The 18,734-nt window shown below is 36.0% G+C and overlaps 1 protein-coding gene across 1 annotated transcript; it reads left to right on the forward strand.

Annotated features, from left to right (window-relative positions):
• Window positions 1-9,672: 9,672 nt before the first annotated feature.
• On the forward strand, window positions 9,673-18,316 carry LOC148871309 (uncharacterized). The gene is made up of 9 exons (XM_088970360.1): window positions 9,673-10,132; window positions 10,220-10,336; window positions 13,204-13,260; window positions 13,352-13,421; window positions 13,546-13,710; window positions 14,996-15,111; window positions 17,601-17,657; window positions 17,755-17,818; window positions 17,918-18,316. Exons 2-9 carry the CDS (start codon window positions 10,227-10,229, stop codon window positions 17,984-17,986), a joined length of 708 nt encoding a protein of 235 aa, XP_088826486.1. The 5' UTR covers window positions 9,673-10,132; window positions 10,220-10,226; the 3' UTR covers window positions 17,987-18,316.
• Window positions 18,317-18,734: the final 418 nt, after the last annotated feature.

Consider the following 18,734-nt stretch of genomic DNA (forward strand, 5'->3'; position numbering starts at 1 on the left):
AACTAACGTGATGTTTGGCATTGATATGATGATTTCTCCTTGCTGATTATCCAAAAATTGGTGATTTTTGAAAAATCACAAAAAATTATTGTTTGGTATCATTTATGTCATGTAAGCAGTTTATTTGGTACTGATTTTTCAGATTGATTTTTTCCTTGGAATCATCATTTTCTTGGAGATATGTTGGATGCTTCAAGATGGGCCGAAAATCGGAATCACCTAAAAATCAGGGGAATCACCGAAAATGGTGATCCCTCAAGATGGGCTGATTTTAGGAAGCATTTTGCCGCCGATTTCGTAAAAATTGCAAAAAACGACCAACCAAACAGATTGAAAGTCACTGATTCTTCTTTTTCCAATGTGCCTCCACTGTGGCACCAATTTTTGAGAAATCGGCATCGATGCCAAACATCATCCAATAGAAGACGATGTACTAGAGTAATGGTCCCGTTTGTTTGTCCACCCAAGCATGAAGGGGTGTTCCGGCTTTCCGGAACTTTCCCATCTTCTGGGTTTCTGTTACATATAAATTTATTAAAAAATACATCTTCAATTATGATAAGACGATATTGGAAAACTTACAGCCAATCAACCCATGTGATAAAAGAGGTGACCAATCAGGTGGTATTCATTAAAATTTACAGGGTGCTTTGATTGATCAAAACTCTTTTAATACTATGTCTTTCCAGTGTCATAGATTTTTTTTTTTCCTAAAAAATATTCAGTTTTCTGATTAGATAGCCCAGAGTTTTGTTTCACTCAATTCATCCAATTGAACAATGATTACACAAGGCCTCTTTTTGTTGTGTTCGGATCTCCTACCTACAAGAACCCTACCAACACCTACCCATGGGACACTACAGCTGTACGTTAAGAACATCTCAGTTATTTATATGCTACCATTCCTAAAGAAATATTCCCAATATACAACTATAATGTCTTGTGGGTAGGAAACTACAGTTGTATTGTGTATCAAATTATATTATCTTGACCACTTGTCCTGTCTCAGAGAATGTGATGTATTGTGTATCAAATTATATTACACTAGCTAGAAATCCATACCATTTATAACACATTTTAGGCATTTGAGGCAGACGACCACAAGTTACATCAACCATAGAAACATAAAATGCTGCACAAAATAATTAGGGGGTGTTCGACAACATGATTAGTTTTTTTTTTTTTGAACACAAACAAAACTGTCACATCAGAAAAAAAATGTATTATTTTGTTGATGATGCGTCAGTTGTTTTTGTTTTCTGAAAAAAAAAAAAAAACATATTATTGAACACCCCGACCCTTGGTTGCCCTATTATCCGTTGTAGCTCATTAATTCGAACCTGGATCTCCTGCAAGGAAAAATGCTACACACAGCATACAATTTAATTTTACATATCAAATTCATGGAGAGATATTTTCAATCTATGTACAGAGTTTTTACTTTCAAGAAACTCCATTTGTATTAATTTAGGGTCCTCATTATGAACATGGACAAGTAGTTCAGTCTATAAAAGTTGGCCCTTGAAACACCTCCCAGAAACTGCATGCTTATGTTTTTTTTTTTTTTAATTCCTTATGATCACCAATTTATCTCATTTAGTTTTTCTTTACTATTCAAAAACAAATATTTCATTTTCTATACGAACTTAATGGTTGCTAATGGTATTATGAACTGAAACACATGCCATCTTCTCAATCCGCAACTTAAATGGCAAATAGGTGTATCATGTCTTGGATCACATGTAGTATGAAATAAAACCATTGTCCCAAGTAACACTTTAATCTGTTGCACAATACAATAGATTCCAAATACACTCCGTGTGAATTCTGTTGAAAAAGCCATCAAGAGATCATTTATAAATTGAATTTCTAGTTTGATGAGAACAGTAGATCCATTCAAGATCTTCATAAAAATATGTTACTTATCAAAATTAGATTTTTTATTTCTAGATTCCTCCTCCATCACATGAATCTTCCAGCCAAATAAATTTATATCTAAGGGGGCGTTATTTATTAATTTTTTTTTTTATTTTTGGATTTTAAAAGGGGAAAGTTGGTTAATGGGATTTTGGTTCACATTGACCAAGAAATCTGTGTTCTTTTTTCAGATTTAGGTGAGGACCAGGGAAAGTTTATTTTCCTGAGTATCATTTATCCAAGAAAAAGTGCATTTTCCTGAGTATTATTTTCCTGGGAAAGTTAATTTTCCCACCTGGGGGAAAGTTGCCAAACATGAATAGGACAAAAAATCCCCTTTTATATATGGATTTTTATAGCTAAAATGGGCATTTCCTTATTTACCTAGAAAGTAAAAGAACATGGGTAAATGCATTTACCTACCCAACTAAGTGCACTTACCCAGATAAGTAACTAAAAGGGGGCATTCTTTTTTCGGATTTTGAGAGGGGGAAAGTTGGTTAATGGGATTTTGGTTCCCATTGATCAAGAATCCCATGTTATTTTTTCAGGTTTATGTGGGGACCAGGGAAAGTTATTTTCCTGGGTATCACTTACCACCCATCTCCTAGGTGGGTAAATAACTTTCCCACCTAGGAGGAAGTTTCCAACTCTTGAATGGGACAAAAAATGCCCTTTTAATAATGGGTTTTTATGGCTAAAATGGTCATTGCCTTATTTACATGAGAAATAAAAGAACATGGGTAAATGCACTTACCCAGGTAAGTGATTCTTAGGAAAAACTTTCCCAGGTAACTGTATTTACCCGAGTAAGTAACTTACTGAAAAGCGAACATGGCCAAAATATAATAATTAAATCCATTTACTAACTTAATAGGGGTAGGACTCCAAAGATCTTATACAATTAGTTCTAGTGGAGACGAACAAGAATTCAAACAACGAAATTGAGGTAGACAATGACTCTTAGCTAAATGGCATGTAGAACAAAATGAAAGAGCTAATGAGTACATGGGCAATTGTGCGATGCTTATTATCTACTTCAACATAGAAAGAGAAGGGTGACCAAATCATTGATGCCAGACATCAAAGGAGGATTTTTCACTAACAAATTAAGGCAAGTGGTGTAGAGGATTGGTATAGTCCATCTTTAAGTGTTCCCTAGATGAGAAGATTCTCTGTGTCAATCCTTGATACAATAAACATGAGGGTGAAATTCAAAACACATAGTTGTCGGTAATGAATTGAGCAACTGATAGCAAATTTTGTTTGATTTGTGGTATATGTAAGATATTTCGAAGAATTAATGGATGCACAGAGTTAGAAAGTACAAATGCACTTGAATATATGGGAAATTGGAAAAGTGGATCCCTACTGTGACTTCATCTGGACCTAAATATTCTGAATGGAGTTGCAACTTGAGGTGATGCATGACACCTAAGTTAGGATACCAGGCATCATCATCGAGAGTAGGAGTGTAGGCTAAGGTTGTTGATCATTGGATTCTTTCTTAGGCTTGGGTTTAAATTGCCTATCAAAACGGTTCTTGCACCAAAAGGCTAAGTGATAGACATAGTTTATTTTCATACTTTGATGGCTTACATGAAGAATCAGTTACTGTTTTGAATGAGGTTGGTGCTTTGCCTTTGCCAGGTAATAGAGAACACTAAACTTGGAAAGGAAATCTCACTCTTGATGATTGAGAGAGGGAGTATTTATATTAATGAGAATGAGAGTTTGATTATAATATGTAAACATACTGATAATAATAATATAAAGAGATATAGGTAAGGAAGCCAACTAAAAGATAAGCATAGGATTCTAGGTTAATGAGCTTGCATGTCTTGCATGGGTATGATCCTAGTAGTGTTATACCGAATACCCCCCCCCCTCAAGGTGGACGTGGGCTAGATCACGTTCATCTTATGACGCAACCACTCAAAACAAGAGGTGGCTAAAGGCTTTGTCATACAGTCAACAAGCTGATCTCAAGAGGAAAAAAAGCACACTATAAGATGACCCTTGGAGACGAGGTCACAAACAAAGTGTATATCAATCTCGATATGTTTGCTTTGGGCATGCAGGACTGGGATGGCGCTGAGGTAGGTTACACCAATATTGTCACACCTAAGCACAGGGGAGGACCTAGGAGTATATCCCAATTCCGCAAGTAAAGAGGTGATCCAAATAATTTCAAACGAAGCAAAAGCAACACTTCTATATTCAGCTTAAGTGCCAGAGCATGAAACAGTTGGTTGTTTCTTAGAGGACCAAGAAGTTAAGTTGTAGCCAAAGTAAATGCAATGCCCACCATGTGACTTACGGTCATCAAGGCAACCAACCCAATCTACATCACTGAAGGCATGGAAGCAGAAATCCAAGGAATGAGTAATTGTAAGCCCATAATGAATGGTAGCTTTCAAGTATCGAAAGATGCGCTTAACGACTTTTCAATGCTCAGTGGTGGGAGAACTCATGTACTAACATACTTTATGGACTGAAAATGCAATATCTGGGTGAGTGAGAGAAAGATATTGGAGAGCTCTTGCCATGCTTCGGTGCTCTGATGGGTTAGGAAGTGGATCCCCAAAAGATTTGGAAAGAGTGCTAGAAAATGACATAGGGGTGGATGTAGGTTTGATGTCTTGTAGATATAAACGTTGAAAGTCTATTATATAATGTTGCTGGTGAAGAAAGAGTCCAAACTTAAGCCTAATAGCTTCCACCCCAAGGAAGTAACTTAATGGGCTCATGTCTTTGATTGCAAAAGCTTGGCCCATACGAGGAATCAAATCTGAAATGAGATGGGAGTGAGAACCAATCAAGATTTTGTCGTCTACATATATGAGGTATAACACAAAGGTAGAATCTTTCTTGATGAAAAGTGAGGTATTTGACTTAGAACAAAAGAAACCATCACTGAGAAAGAAGGCACTAAGATTCTAGTACCAGGCTTGTGGATTCAATTTAAGCCCATACAAGGACTTACGCAAGAGGCAAACATGCTTCAAATAGGTAGGGTCGGAAAAGCCTGGTGGTTGATGCATGTAAATGGTCTCCTGTAAATCGCCATGTAAGAAAGCATTTTGGACATCCAATTTATGGATAGCCCATTGGCGTGAGATTGCAATGAAGAGAATAACTCAAATAGTCACTAGTTTGACGACTAGGCTAAATGTCTCAATGTAGTTTATACCAATCTGCTATGTGAAGCCCTTAGCAACAAACCGAGCTTTGTAATGATTGATACTATCATTTGGGTTCTATTTAAGATGAAAGACCCACAATAAATTTTCCACCATTTGATGGTAGTACACAATAAATGTTCCACCATTTGTTTGAATTTGATAAAGGCACTGAGAGCATCTCATTTAGAATGAAGTGGATATATCCAAATAAATTTAGTAAAACCATCAACAAACGAGATATAGTATTTATATCCTTGCAAAGAAGCAAGAGGGGCGGGTCCCCATAAATCAGCAAACACTAAATGAAGAGGACTTGTAACACTAGACTTCTTAGAATGAAATAGAAATTTATGGCTCTTGCCAAGCTAACATGCTGAACAAAAGGCCAATGATTTATTTTTAGAAGACAAAGGTAGTTTATTTGAAAAGATTGCATGGCGCACGACACGAGGACAAGGGTGGCCTAATCAGTGGTGTCATGTGTCAATAGAGCAACGTTCTCCAACTAAGGCAAAATTGGAGCTAAAATGAGGAAGCCCGCCTGGATCAAGTTGATAAAGTCCTCCTTTATTCAAGTCTCAAAGAAGTATCCTTTGGGATTGTAGATCCTTCACAACAAAGGAATCAGTATAATTCAAAGAATACATCATTATTGGAGCATAATTGGCCCACAGATAGCAAATTCTTTGTAATTGAGGGAACATGTAGGATATCTTTCAAAACTAAAGGACGCGTAGTAGTACTCAAAAAGGAAGAACAAATATGGAGTATAGGAAAACCTGTTCCATTTCCAATCTTGATCTGATCAGTGCCAGGATATTCAGTGTGTAACTTTAAGTTATTAAGGTCTATTGTGATATAATTTGTGGCTCCCGAGTTTGGGTACCACACTGCATCATTGTTGGAGGCTGTTGTAGATGTGGCATATGCCACCGCAGGTTCATTTGTCTTCCTGCTGTAATGATAATAGCAATTATCAACAATATGATTTTTGCGCTTACAAATTTGGCATGGGCCATCTGAGCATTGAGAGGTGGTAGTATTTGATCGCTGCCCCCTTTGTTTGTGCTCTTCTTTGAATGAGTGTCCTGCTTGTATTCATGGCGAAGCTCATGATTTATAAGCATTCCTTGGAGCTCTTCAGTAGTGAGATCTTCAGATCTAGTGCTAATAGAAGTTACAAAATCCTTATAGTCTATGCCTAGGCCCATTAGTGTATGCAAGTTAGGATCATTTTTAAAAATAGGAGTTCCAATTACAGATAAACTATCAGCAAGTGACTTTGCTTTTTAAAGGCAATCTACCATGGGAAGCATACCGTTTTTGAGAAGTTGGAGCTCGAATTTAAGTTACATCATCCGAAGACGTGATTTGGATGCAAAGAGTCTTTCAACTGTTTTCCATAATGTGGCTAATGTAGTGCATCTGATCATTTGTCCAAGAACTCCTTCTGTCATCATGGACAACAACAACCAGCTCAGTAGAAGAGCATCATGTTTCTCCCATGTCAAGTAATCTGGATTGACAATTTGCTCGGCACCGGATCTGGTACTAGAAGAGGTCTCTTCAACACTTGTGAGAAATCTTGCAGGGCATGGATATGACCCATCAACATAGCCTAGCAGACCTATACCCTTGAGTGCATTATAAACTTGTGAATGCCATAGCAAATAGTTGCAACGATCCAATTTCACTGTCACTAGTTGAGCAATATTCATACTAGGCAGCCCTAGAGTTTGAACTTGGTAGAAAGTTTGGACAGACGTAGATGCATTGCTACTTGACATGGTGGGGCTGTTTATTGGCTCTGATACCATAATAGAGAACACTAAACTTGGAAAGGAAATCTCACTCTCGATGATTGAGAGAAGGAGTATTTATATTAACGAGAATGAGAGTTTGATTACAATACGTAAACATACTAATAACAATAATATAAAGATATATATATATATATATATATATATATATATATAAGGAAGCCAACTAAAAGATAAGCATAGGATTCCAGGTTAATGAGCTTGTGTGTCCTGCATGGGTATGATCCTGGTAGTGTTATCCCGAATACCAGGATTTTTTTGGCAGCATAATTGATCGAGGGAAAGACAGTGGTGGATGGAGTCATGCACATTTCAAATATGGTTTCTTGATTGATCAAGAGTATTGGAAAATCATCCAATGATAGATCATCCTTTCAAGTGGTAAGAGAGGTAACTAGAGCATCGAACTCACTACCAAGACCATTCAAAGTGTAGTAAAATAATTCACCATTTGAGAGAGCTTGGATAACCAAGCAAGACTGTTCGAGATGTTCTTGATGTTTTGTAGATAAGTTCTCATAGGTGCTCCTTTTTGTACGACAAGCAATTCATTGCTAAGCTATGTAACTCAAGCTTTAGATCTAGAGGCATATAAGTTCTCTAGGGTTTTCCATGCTTCTTTAGTGGTTTGACATCCAATGAGTTAAGCAATAACCAACTCTACAAGCAATGACAACAACCAACTAAGGAGTAGTTGATCCTATTGGATAAGATACAACCACATTTGGATCTCATTTAGATTGGTATCTAGTGGTGATGTGGTTGTCATGCTAACAGTGCCAACACAATCTTTATGTTAACTATGAAAAAGAGCACAATACAACCATAACACAAAAACACTAGATTTGGGAGTAGAAGCTTAAAGCTTACTGAAATACAATATTTGCAATAAAGGATCAGACAAGGGAAGCATGTACAATACAACCATAATGTGATACAAAGGTATTAAGGTTATCAAAATACAAGTTTTACATAGAGAGGAGAGGGTGTCTCTCCATCAGGACAAAAGGATCTCTCTGGCAAGTGTTGGTCTCTCTAGTAGTGTGAAAGGGGGTGTTTAGATCTCTAGTGGTTTAAAGTTGTAGAGATATGGTGGGGTGAGAAAGAGGGGGAAATTCTAGGTTATGTGTCATGTGGAGAACATTCTCCAATCCCAACAACCTAGGAAGCTTTCCCTCTAGAGGCATGTAAAAGTATGGCTAAGTTTAAGAGAATCCCAGAAAAGTAAGAAGAGTTTTGGATAAAAAGTTGAGAACATTGTGTATTGTGTTGGTGCCTTGAATTCTAATTGAGATTTACTCCATAACCCAACTCGAATAAGTTAAGAAAAAACTGAAAGCAAAATATCATATGGCTTGTGGTGGAAGTGGAGGGCTTGGGCTACTAAAGCCCAAATAGACTTGTTATGTTGGAGTGGCCATGAGCTGAGCTTCTCACGAGCTATTTGAGTTTGGCTCATGAAAAGCTCAATTCAGCTCGATCTAAACCGGCCTTCAAGCTAAGCTCAAGCCTAATATATATGCTTATTTGCTAATCGAGTCAAGCTCGAACATAATAAAGCTTGGCTCGTGAGGCTCACAAGCCTAATCGAGCTTTTAGTATGCATACACATACATACATATATATATAAAAAATATATATATATATATATATATATATATATATATATATATATATATATATAATAACTATTTGTTATAATTCTAAATTTTTATGTCTATCTTTTTATTTTTATAGAATGTTTGGCTCACTTTTGAGCTCAAACTTACAAGCTTTTGACTCGAGCCAATTCGAGCTCAAGTCTCTAGCCCGAATCGAGCTCGAGCATGATGTTTTATTAGGGAACTGAGCTTGAATAGCTAGATATTTGACTTGGCTCAACTCAAATCCACCCCTAGTTAAGGATCTCACAAGTTGCTTGGTCTTGCAGGTTGGTTGATCCAACACACATCTAGTCTTGCAAATTGCTCAGACTTGCAACTGATCATGTAGACTCGTGAGACCCAAGCTCATAAGTTATCTAGACTCACGGGAGCATGATTTCATAGGTTGGACTCGTAGGTCCTAGTTTCTCATTGATATAGGGATGGCTAATCTCTAAACTCATAAGTGTGATCTCACGAGAGATCACGGTAGCATAATTTCTTAACAGTTTGTGAGGTGAATCCGATTTATGGTTTTCTCACATAAATGTATACCTTATACAGAAAGTCATCTGATATCTAGGAGGCCAAGAAAGAGAACAAGAGAGTGTGTGAGAAATTGGGGAGTGTAAACTTTGGATGCATTTGAGAGCTAGTAGATTTCTTCTCTTAACACCCGTAAATGGGAAATCTTTGTGTGCTTTATATTGCAATGTTTATCATTTTCTTTCTATTTTATCTACTTTACTAATTGATTATATATTAGGAAAAATGATGGTTTAGCTCAGGGTCAGAATTCAGAATTCTTAGATAGAATTGGGATAGGTGCTAGCTCGAATTAATGCCAATTTAAGGGCGAGCATTGATGTATATTATTATACTGGGTTTGTGAGATCAGCTCCAGCCTTGCCTATAATCTTCTACGCACATTAATTTGCAGGCTGGTGTGCATAAAGAAACTCATTCATGCATGGTAAGTAATATTAAAGGCCCGATATGAAATTAAGCCTTAGTCAACCCAATTTCTGATCGAAAACCTCTCCACATTTTAATATTATTATTATTATTATTATTATTATTATGATACAGTCCCTGTATCTATGCTTTGTGATTGGTGGTTACGGATAGTATTCAGATTCCACATTATATATACAGAACTCATCAGCCTCAACTCAACGCCATTAATACTAGCCCCGTACAAGCTTTGTTGACCATGAGCCTGTGATCCGGTCTCCGGCCCGTTCAATCATACCACACAGCACCCACGACCAGATCTTGTTGTAGTCAGCAAGTAGTAGCCAAGCTCCAACATCGAAACGAGGAAGAGAAGAATTAATCGGTAAATTAACCGAATTGCAAAAGCCTAATCTCAGGATCCAGGAAAGAAAGGGTTTTGACTCTCAAAAGCTCTTTCGATCTAGCAAGTATGCACAATATGAAGCTTTTCCTTCATCCAAATCAGTTCTCAGGTTCATGACGATTCCTTCCTCTACTTCCCACACTGAAACCATCCATCTCTCTGGCAAGCTCAAGCTCAAGCGGAATTTGAACGTCACCAGACTGGAAGGTAAAACCGGAATTTCTTCATTTATTTCATGCAGTTCTTACAGTGATGAGGGATTGACTGTATCGAGTCTGGGTTTTTGGAGAGCAGAAGCAGAATGTATGTCGGAAGACTGTTGGATGCTTACAAGTGCTGCAGAGATGTTGAGAAAAATGAAGCCGAAGACCCACACCTCCGGCGAAAACTATGGGAATGGTGCGAATATTGGTAATACCAAGAAGCTCTACCCCCCGTTACTTCTGCTTTTTTCAATTCACCTTAGATCCAATTCACATATGCGCCAAACCGTGTACTGGGAGCATCTCCTACATGGGGGGCGCATGTGATCTCCCCTAGATATGCTGCGATCCTATCGACTGGAATTATCCAGTGCTGGATCCCCAATAAGAAGACGACGGCTGTCCATGAAGCGTGTGAAACAATACAAGAGTGTGGTAAGGGCGCTCTCGTTTTCTCTCCTCCCTTCCTCTTAAGTCCTAACATGGGCGTTAGAGACCCACTAAATTCAATGTTTTAAAAAACGACTCTAGGAACCGTTTTGACCGGTTTTAAGGTTCATGGTTCGACCATTCGGTCCAAATAGACGGCACAAAACCAATCAATCGAGTCAGTACATGTTTATATTTAACCGGTTAACCCAGCCAGCTGAACTCTAAAACTGAAAAAAAAAAAATTATTCTTCCTTTTCAAGTCTACTCTATTTTAGTTGATTTGGGGGCATCTAAATGAACTACTTTTGAAATTTGAACATAAAAGTGCTCAACCAACAAGCCATTGCCATTATCATGCAATCTCAAGCGATGAATGGTTTCTTTCATAGGTACCCAAATACCAATGCCTTGGACCCATTAATTGCCTCTACTGTGCTTGGTTGTAGTGTAAATTTATTTAAATCAATGCAAAATTATAATATTGCAAATGAATTGAGTGCAAATTTTGATTTATTCTTGTTTTAAATTTTACCTTATTTTTGTTTAATTGCAATACGAATAAAACAAAATAAAATAAAGCCGAAAACAAAATTAAACCAATATTCGTATTCGTAGTAGTGCAAATAAAATTATACTGCAACCAAACACATTTATGTCTCAAATTATTACCCGTTGGATGGTTGAAAATTAATATAATGGGAGCTGAAAAATCTGGAGATAAATTGTTATTAGAGATCATTGGATTTCACTCTCAACCCGTCCTTGTTCCGTGTGGCACCCCTATTCAATTTGATGCTGCGCCTTTTCTTCAGGAGTAAAATTTACAATAGATTTTGAACGTGATGCAAAATTTGCAATATTACAAAATACTGGAATTGTAAAGATTTTTAGGTCTGTGGAATTCGATTGACATAGGGAGAACTAGAGTGTGTTGACCATTCGCTCTTGGACAGCCACGGTGGTTGGAGATTTGCAACCGAGAGGTTGGTCGCCGGGTGTGACTAGGTTGCCGCTGCTACTAGAACTCAATTCGACCGACAATAAAATCAAGAAACAAAAGATCTGTGATCAATTGGGGATTCTGAGAGGTGAAGAGGAGAGATGAATAAGAGGAAGGAAGTTGCTAAGAGGTGATGAGAATTGGGGGGAGGGGGGTCACCACATTTTGATGTTTCTTCAGCTTGATTACCCATTTTTTATTGTCCTCTCAAAATTTAAACTGACTTTCCCCAATAAATGGAACATATTCATCAAGTGTGGATGCAAGAACAGATTTACCTTGCCATTAGAAAAATCAAAGAATTAATGTTTGAGATCTCTGGACCTTACCCTCCAAATACAACATTGGTGTTAAATGCCAATCTTCTATATCTAGATCTGTTATGCACCGAGAGGTTAACAAAACAAAGAAGTAACAGAACCCATTCAGGGAAGTGGGAGGAATAAAAGGAAGAACACAAGAAAATAAGGATCGTTAACTTTAACCTCGGTCTCGGCCTCAACTGCCGCTGCAAGCAAATAGGGGGGGCACAGAGAGAGAGAGAGAGAGAGAGAGAGAGGGAAATTGAGAGAGAACGAGAGATTGAAAAGAAAGAAGTGGTGAGGAGAAAGCGTACCACCACTACTGAGAGTTGTAGCAGTGGTCAAAAGAAACAGAGGAAGGGAAAACGGAAAGAAAAGGAAGAAACAGAAGATAGGGAAGAAGGGAAAGAGGGAGAGAGAAAAAATGAAGAAAAGTGGGAGAGGGGAGAGAAGAAGAAAGGAGAGAATGAGAGAGCTTCGAGGATGTTGTTGTTGGTAGTTGCCAAAACTTTGTTTGCTGCCATTGTGAAGAAGATGAACAATGCCTTTTGGTTGCTCTCGCTCTTGGAAGAGAGTGGTGGACAATGGGGAGTGGGGACAGAGAAGAGAGAAGGAGAAAGAATAAATCAAGGAGAAAAACTAGTGAGGGGAGATTAAGGGAAGGATTTCCCTCATTTTCGGTCAAGAGGAAGGGGAAGTAGGGGCAATTTTGGTATTTTAAAATATTTTAATGTCACCCTCAGGATTAATCAAGGGAAATTTCATAGTTTTATTGGTTTTTGGTCTGGGTTAATGATGGAAGGGAGGTTTTTGTCGAATTCTTTAGAAGTTTTGGAGGGATTTTTATGTTTGTCAAAAAATTTAGGTGAGGTTTTGTATTTAACCGAATAGTTATTCTTTTTGGTGGTGGATTCTCCATCTCCACAGTAGTGTGTTAAATACTATAATTGCATACTAAGACGGTTTCTTAATCGCCTATATTCATTGTAATTGTCTCTTACTATTTGGTCAATTTGACTATGACGTCAAAAAGATATGATACAGAAAACAACTTATAACCAATCAACCAGGTAGTAACCAATGAGATGGATTTTCATCAAATTCACAAGGAGTTGTAATTGGTGAAAGCCTTTCCCATATCATATATATCTTCCCATCATAGATTTTCCCTTTCTACAGGCATTGTATCTTATAAGATTACTAATTAAGATGAATGAAAACCTCTTTACTCAAAAAAAAAAAAAAAAAAAGACATCAATTCCTTTCCATAAATTCCTATGATACTCTAATATGTTTGTATCAACAATCATTTAACATCAAATATTTTAAATATCAATGCAGGATAACAGTCATATTGCTTGATATTTTTGGGGATATTTTAGATGATTTGATATCAAGGTACGCAGAGCATGATCTCTTAGTATTATTCATAAACATTGAGAAATGTGGTCTCACATTCTTATAACTGAATTCTGCTATCCTTGTGTAGCCTACCAGTAGGTGAGAAAAAAATGGTCATTCTCATCTTTTTATGTCATCCCTCAATCTTGGCAATCTGGGTAAGATTTCTTTTGAACTCTAACCGAGAGAAAAAAAAAAAAAAAAAGCAAATTACTGGTTTTTGAAATCTATGTTAATTTGCTCTTTATAATATCAGAAGTTAATACTTGTATGTGAATTTAGAGAGGGCCCCTCATTCTACCGCCTTGGAGGAAAGGGGAAGACATCCTTGTAATTTTGGATTGGGTTTTCAATGTTCAACGTTTGCTGAAACGTGCTAGCGTTGTACTGAGATTCTTAGAGATTTTCACTGGCCACCACACAAAGGTTGAAATCAACGGTTTTCAGGTACTCTTTACATTAATATTTTTACAGATTGAATGTGATCACTCTACTGCAACTTTCTGATCTCTGAGGACATAGAACAGAACAAGTGATTAAAGCTTGTAACTTGTATCAGTAGTGTTGTCAAACTGAGATCATTGACAAAACTGGAAATGTCATTAGGTCACGGATCAGACGATCCAACCATCTCTGATTCACTGTAGCAGGGACCTGGGATCAAATCCCACTACCACTAGGGTTGGGACTTGGGAGGGTTATAAACCCTCTCATATCAATTTTCTGGGTCACTGATATGTAAATAAATAAGAGTTTAGGTATTTTAATTGCTATATATGTTAAATAGGTATGTGGCGTTTACATAATTTAACTATCAAACTAAAAAAAATTAAGAAAAAAAAAAGCATTGATGGACAAATAAAATCTTCATATACTAATTTTCACAGAGTGTAACGATACTTAAAGCCTTGGTGAGCGATAACAATAGTACAACCCATGGGTCGGTGGCCCCCAACAATTTTATGGATCCCCATCAGTCACAAATAAACTAACTTATCTTCAGTTTATAGTTTTTATAGTTTGCTAAAATATTTGAATTTATTTATTTATGGAAAAATTTTCCATCAGTACCCTGTATTTTGGTTTGAATGACAATTTGGACCTCGAACTTTCAAAGTGTGACAACATGGTATCTGCCATTAAGTAGTTCGTTAATCAGCCGTTAAGTGACATTTGAAAAGTCAAAATACCCTAAAAATGCCATCTAATTCTCTTTGTCAACCATCCAAACATTGTCAATAAAATCAACAGTCCCAAATTCTAGATTCTTCTAAACAGTCACCAACTTTTTTGAATATAAGAGGCTAGGATTTTGGACTGTTCAGTTTTTTTTGTCAACATTTGGATGATTGACAAAGAGAATTATATGGCATTCAAAGGGCATTTTTGACTTTTCAAATATAATGGCTGATTAGCAATAGGTACTGGATTGTCACATTTTGGAAGTTTTGATACTGGATTGACACATTTTGAAAATTTGGATATTGGATTATCACATTTTAAAGTACGGAGACCAAATTGTTACTCAAACCAAATTACAAGATACTGATCGAGAATTTTCCCTTTATTTATTTAGTTTTAAGATTCAATTTCTTATTGCAAAATGCTAGAGGTTTCATGACCGAAGTTGTAATCTATATGATTAATCATGTTTTGCACTTCTTAAACCCTACATATCACTAACTTTTATTTTCATTTTTGTGAAAGATAATTAAATTTCCATGTGTCTTAGATGTTGGATTTCAAAGCTCTCCTAAGATGTGTGCCCCATGTCTATCGCGCTTATTGCACAATTGTGAAGAAAAATAAAGCCGAGATTGAAGAACTCCGCCGTTGGTGTAAATATTGGTAATTAAAAATGCTTTTCAAATCTTAATGCATATAACATTATTTCTGTGATGTTTTGCATTTGTGGCTATTTGTATTTCAACTTTATTTCTCAAATGATTTTGAATGTTATTCTTGTATGAATGAATGAAAAGCTCATTTTGAAACTAAGAGAATTGCAAGGTCTGAAAAGTTCATCATCATCTAAACCTTCTCCCAACTATATGGGGTTAGCAAAATGAATATTGCTCTTTTCTTCTGTTCTATTTAGTGGCATATTCATTATTAAAGTGGCATTTGATAGTATTTTTCAGACCAAAAGATTGAAAATGTTGCTTTTTAGATGCCACCTAAGTTTGGGTTGGGTCTGATTTTCAGATTTGAAACCCAATTTCATATCTAAGTATAAAAGAGCCTCCATAAGTGCTTAACGCACTAAGAGGCATTTCGTACATGGGTGAAAGACAAAAGAGCCCCATAGAAATTTGAAATGACCCATAATGCCCTTCATATAAGCCAAAAATTTAGGCCATTCGACTCCTCCCCTAATCCGAGAAAGGAGATTTGCTGCTGGGAAGTTCTGCTCTCTTCTTCTTGTTCTTTCTTGCTACCGCCGCTACAACTCTCAATAGCGACAGTTCTTTGATCTCTCTCTCTCTCTCTCTCTCTCTCTCTCTCTCATGTCTTCCAGGCACCGCCGCTGCAACTCTCAACAATAGTGATGGTTATTTCCAATTTTGTCCTTATTTAATAAATTATATTTGTATTAATTATTAATTATTAAATATTTTAATATTTTTAAGATATTAATTTGGTAATTATTAACTTTTTGTTTATTGCGTCATGGCCTTCATTTCTATTTTCACTATTATTTTAACTCTTAATAATTTATTTTTATTTATAAATTGATATTCATTTTTTAATTTTATTCAATTTTAATTAATTATTTTTTATAATTTACTCATATTTTTCAATATTATTTTGAATTTAATTTCAAATACTAAGGGTTTGATCCAACACAAACAACCTTTTCTATTCAAAGTTTCTAAAAGGTTCTCTTTTTAGATTTCAGACACTTAATATCTTATTAAACTTTTTAGATTTCATATTTCATGAGCAGTTAAATCATTTATTACTACTACAACTCATGTCCCTTCTTATGGGTGTTATAGGTGTCTTTTATGCACATGATCAAACCATCTTCATCTACTTTCTCTCATTTTATGGCCTATTGGAACTATTCTTAGGTCTTTCAAAGGATTTAATTTCTAATCCAATCATTTCTAATGTTTTCTATTTATCCATCTCAACATATGCATTTTTGACACACATTTTTGGTATGCTATTTCCTGAGTACCCAATGCCATGATTTGTTCTAAATAATATAGTTGACGTTACAATTATTTTATGAAAATTTTCTTTTAATCCAAGTGGTATTCGCCTTTTACATGCTCTCCTCCATTTTGCTCATTCTTCTCTCATGCTATGGAAGATATACCCCTTAAAATCCCCCTTTTTATGAATCATCAAAACACACCTCCTAAATAGCATATACCCAAATTGGTTCTCTGATAAACTTATTCCATGTTGTAACTTTTGCTTAATTACTCTCTCTCAAAGTTTCAAAGTGCGTCTCATGAGTTTAATCCCACAATATTCTAACAAAGTTTATCAAATTAATTAAAAAAGACCAAAAAAAAAATATTTGAACAAAGATGATACTTTTAATTAGAGAAATTTCTAGTAGATAACATGATTATTTTTTTTTTAATATTCATAATCACCAATATGCTAATAGATGGGAGTTTGATTATTTGAAATGTTTTGTATGGTAAATCTTGATGTGACATGTCCCCTGTTAAAATAGCACCGGTTGCTCGATACACAAAATTTTGTATCGAAAGTTTAGATACATTGAACTTTGAGTTTTCTATTTGTTCTAATTGTTATGTTGATAGATCACCAACTCAAAGAGAATAAAGGGTTAAACCATCATTCTCCTTTTTTTATTATTTTCTTTCAAATGAAAGAAGAATACATAACTTTATATGGAGGGAGCTAAGATTCCATTTCCTAATTACAATCACAACAAGTATATGGGCCTTACTTTTATCACATGGGCTTTATATAGTGGGCTCAAAGTACAACAAGCTAGGCCACATGTAGGTTAGATCAATGGAATCATGAGTTGCAAACTAGTTTTGACAAAACATGCGACACTTGATGTTTTAGGTTTTCTACTTGTCTTGAAACCAAATATCTACAGAAAGGAGCTGGTCTTAATGGATATGGATTATGAAATGTTATTGCTAAAAGGAGGTGGATTCAGGTGGGAGATAATCAGTATAGGTGTGGGAGATGAGCTAAAAGTAACAATTTTTTTTTTCTTTAATTTTTGAAATTTTTGGGAACTACTAAACACACACATATTAAGCTCAACAAAATTAAGCTAATGTCTTGCTTCATATTCCCATTGTCATATGCAACACTCAGGCATTACCTCATTGCAGGATAATTATTGCAATTCTTGATGTTTTTGAGGAGGAATATGAAATTGCCTTTTTATGGTAGGTAGTGTCCTCTTACTATTTCTAATTAAATTTTAAAATAAAATGCACCAACTTCCTATTATAATGGACATTAATGCTGCAAATCCTTGCATAGGTTTCCCATGTATCAGCAGATAAAGCAGGTCTCCTTCTTCGCTTTAAGCTATTCTGGAGCCATGGTATTTCTTTTCTTATATACTTTAAATATGTACAATTTGAGAAGCTAAATTTATGCTTAAATATAATTGTAATGTCATATAATTTGCCCCTAAATCCAGGGAGCGGCATTCATCTATGAAGCCATTATGGCACCTTACTTTGCAACTCGCAAGGAAGATGCCAATTGAATTAAGGGTAAGAGCTTGGGATATGGCTGAGGTTTGTTAGTTTTGGACCAAGTGTCCTAAACTCCTAATTTCGACTTTAAATCAACTGCCCAAAGAACTTAAATAAAACTACATTTTGGGGAAATCACAGTGAATATAGTATCCTATTCTGATTTTTATTTTTCAATTTTCCTTTAGTCTAGTCTTTCTATTCATTCTGATGTAGCATATGAGACATTTCAAATTGTATTGTGTATGTTACAGAGCTTAATATGCTTTCCAGAACATTTGCAGCCCTCTGAAGGTGCTAATTTGTTCAGTTTATAATAAAGTCTCTGGCTTGTTGTTGTAGTGGAGATTCGGGACAGAGTCCCACCTTTATCAGGGTTTGGGGATGTGCTACCCCCATTATTTAGTTCCGCAAACCCTCCACCCCCAATAAATAAATAAATTTATAAAGCTTCAGCCATCCCAAATGGTCCTTTAATCCAATAGTGCAGAGAATTCATTTGGGCATCCGGGGAATGTTGCCAAATTCGGCTCGGTTAACAGCCAAACAATTGAGTCTAAGTTTTACTGGTTAGGAGTGTCAATGGACCGGTTTTGATTTTGGACGGTTTGTATGGACTAATAAAGCATTTAACCGGACTAGTCCAAATTTAGTGATCCAAAGCATTTATACGGTTGGGTTAGACCTGGTCCATTCATAATAGTTTTATATTGGATTGGGTCAGATCCAGTTCATTGATAGAAAATGAGAATGCAGGTG

Source organism: Nelumbo lutea, chromosome 2, assembly GCF_056320005.1.
Source record: "Nelumbo lutea isolate HS-2025 chromosome 2, American lotus-T2T, whole genome shotgun sequence".
Lineage (NCBI taxonomy): Eukaryota > Viridiplantae > Streptophyta > Magnoliopsida > Proteales > Nelumbonaceae > Nelumbo > Nelumbo lutea.

What these genes read in the sequence shown, in the direction of transcription:
- LOC148871309 (XM_088970360.1), top strand. Translation starts at nt 10,227, where the DNA reads ATGTATGTCGGAAGACTGTTGGATGCTTACAAGTGCTGCAGAGATGTT. An exon ending in TTAGATGATTTGATATCAAG is followed by an intron (nt 13,261 to 13,351) that starts GTACGCAGAGCA and finishes ATCCTTGTGTAG; the next exon opens with CCTACCAGTAGGTGAGAAAA. An exon ending in TAAGCTATTCTGGAGCCATG is followed by an intron (nt 17,819 to 17,917) that starts GTATTTCTTTTC and finishes CCCTAAATCCAG; the next exon opens with GGAGCGGCATTCATCTATGA.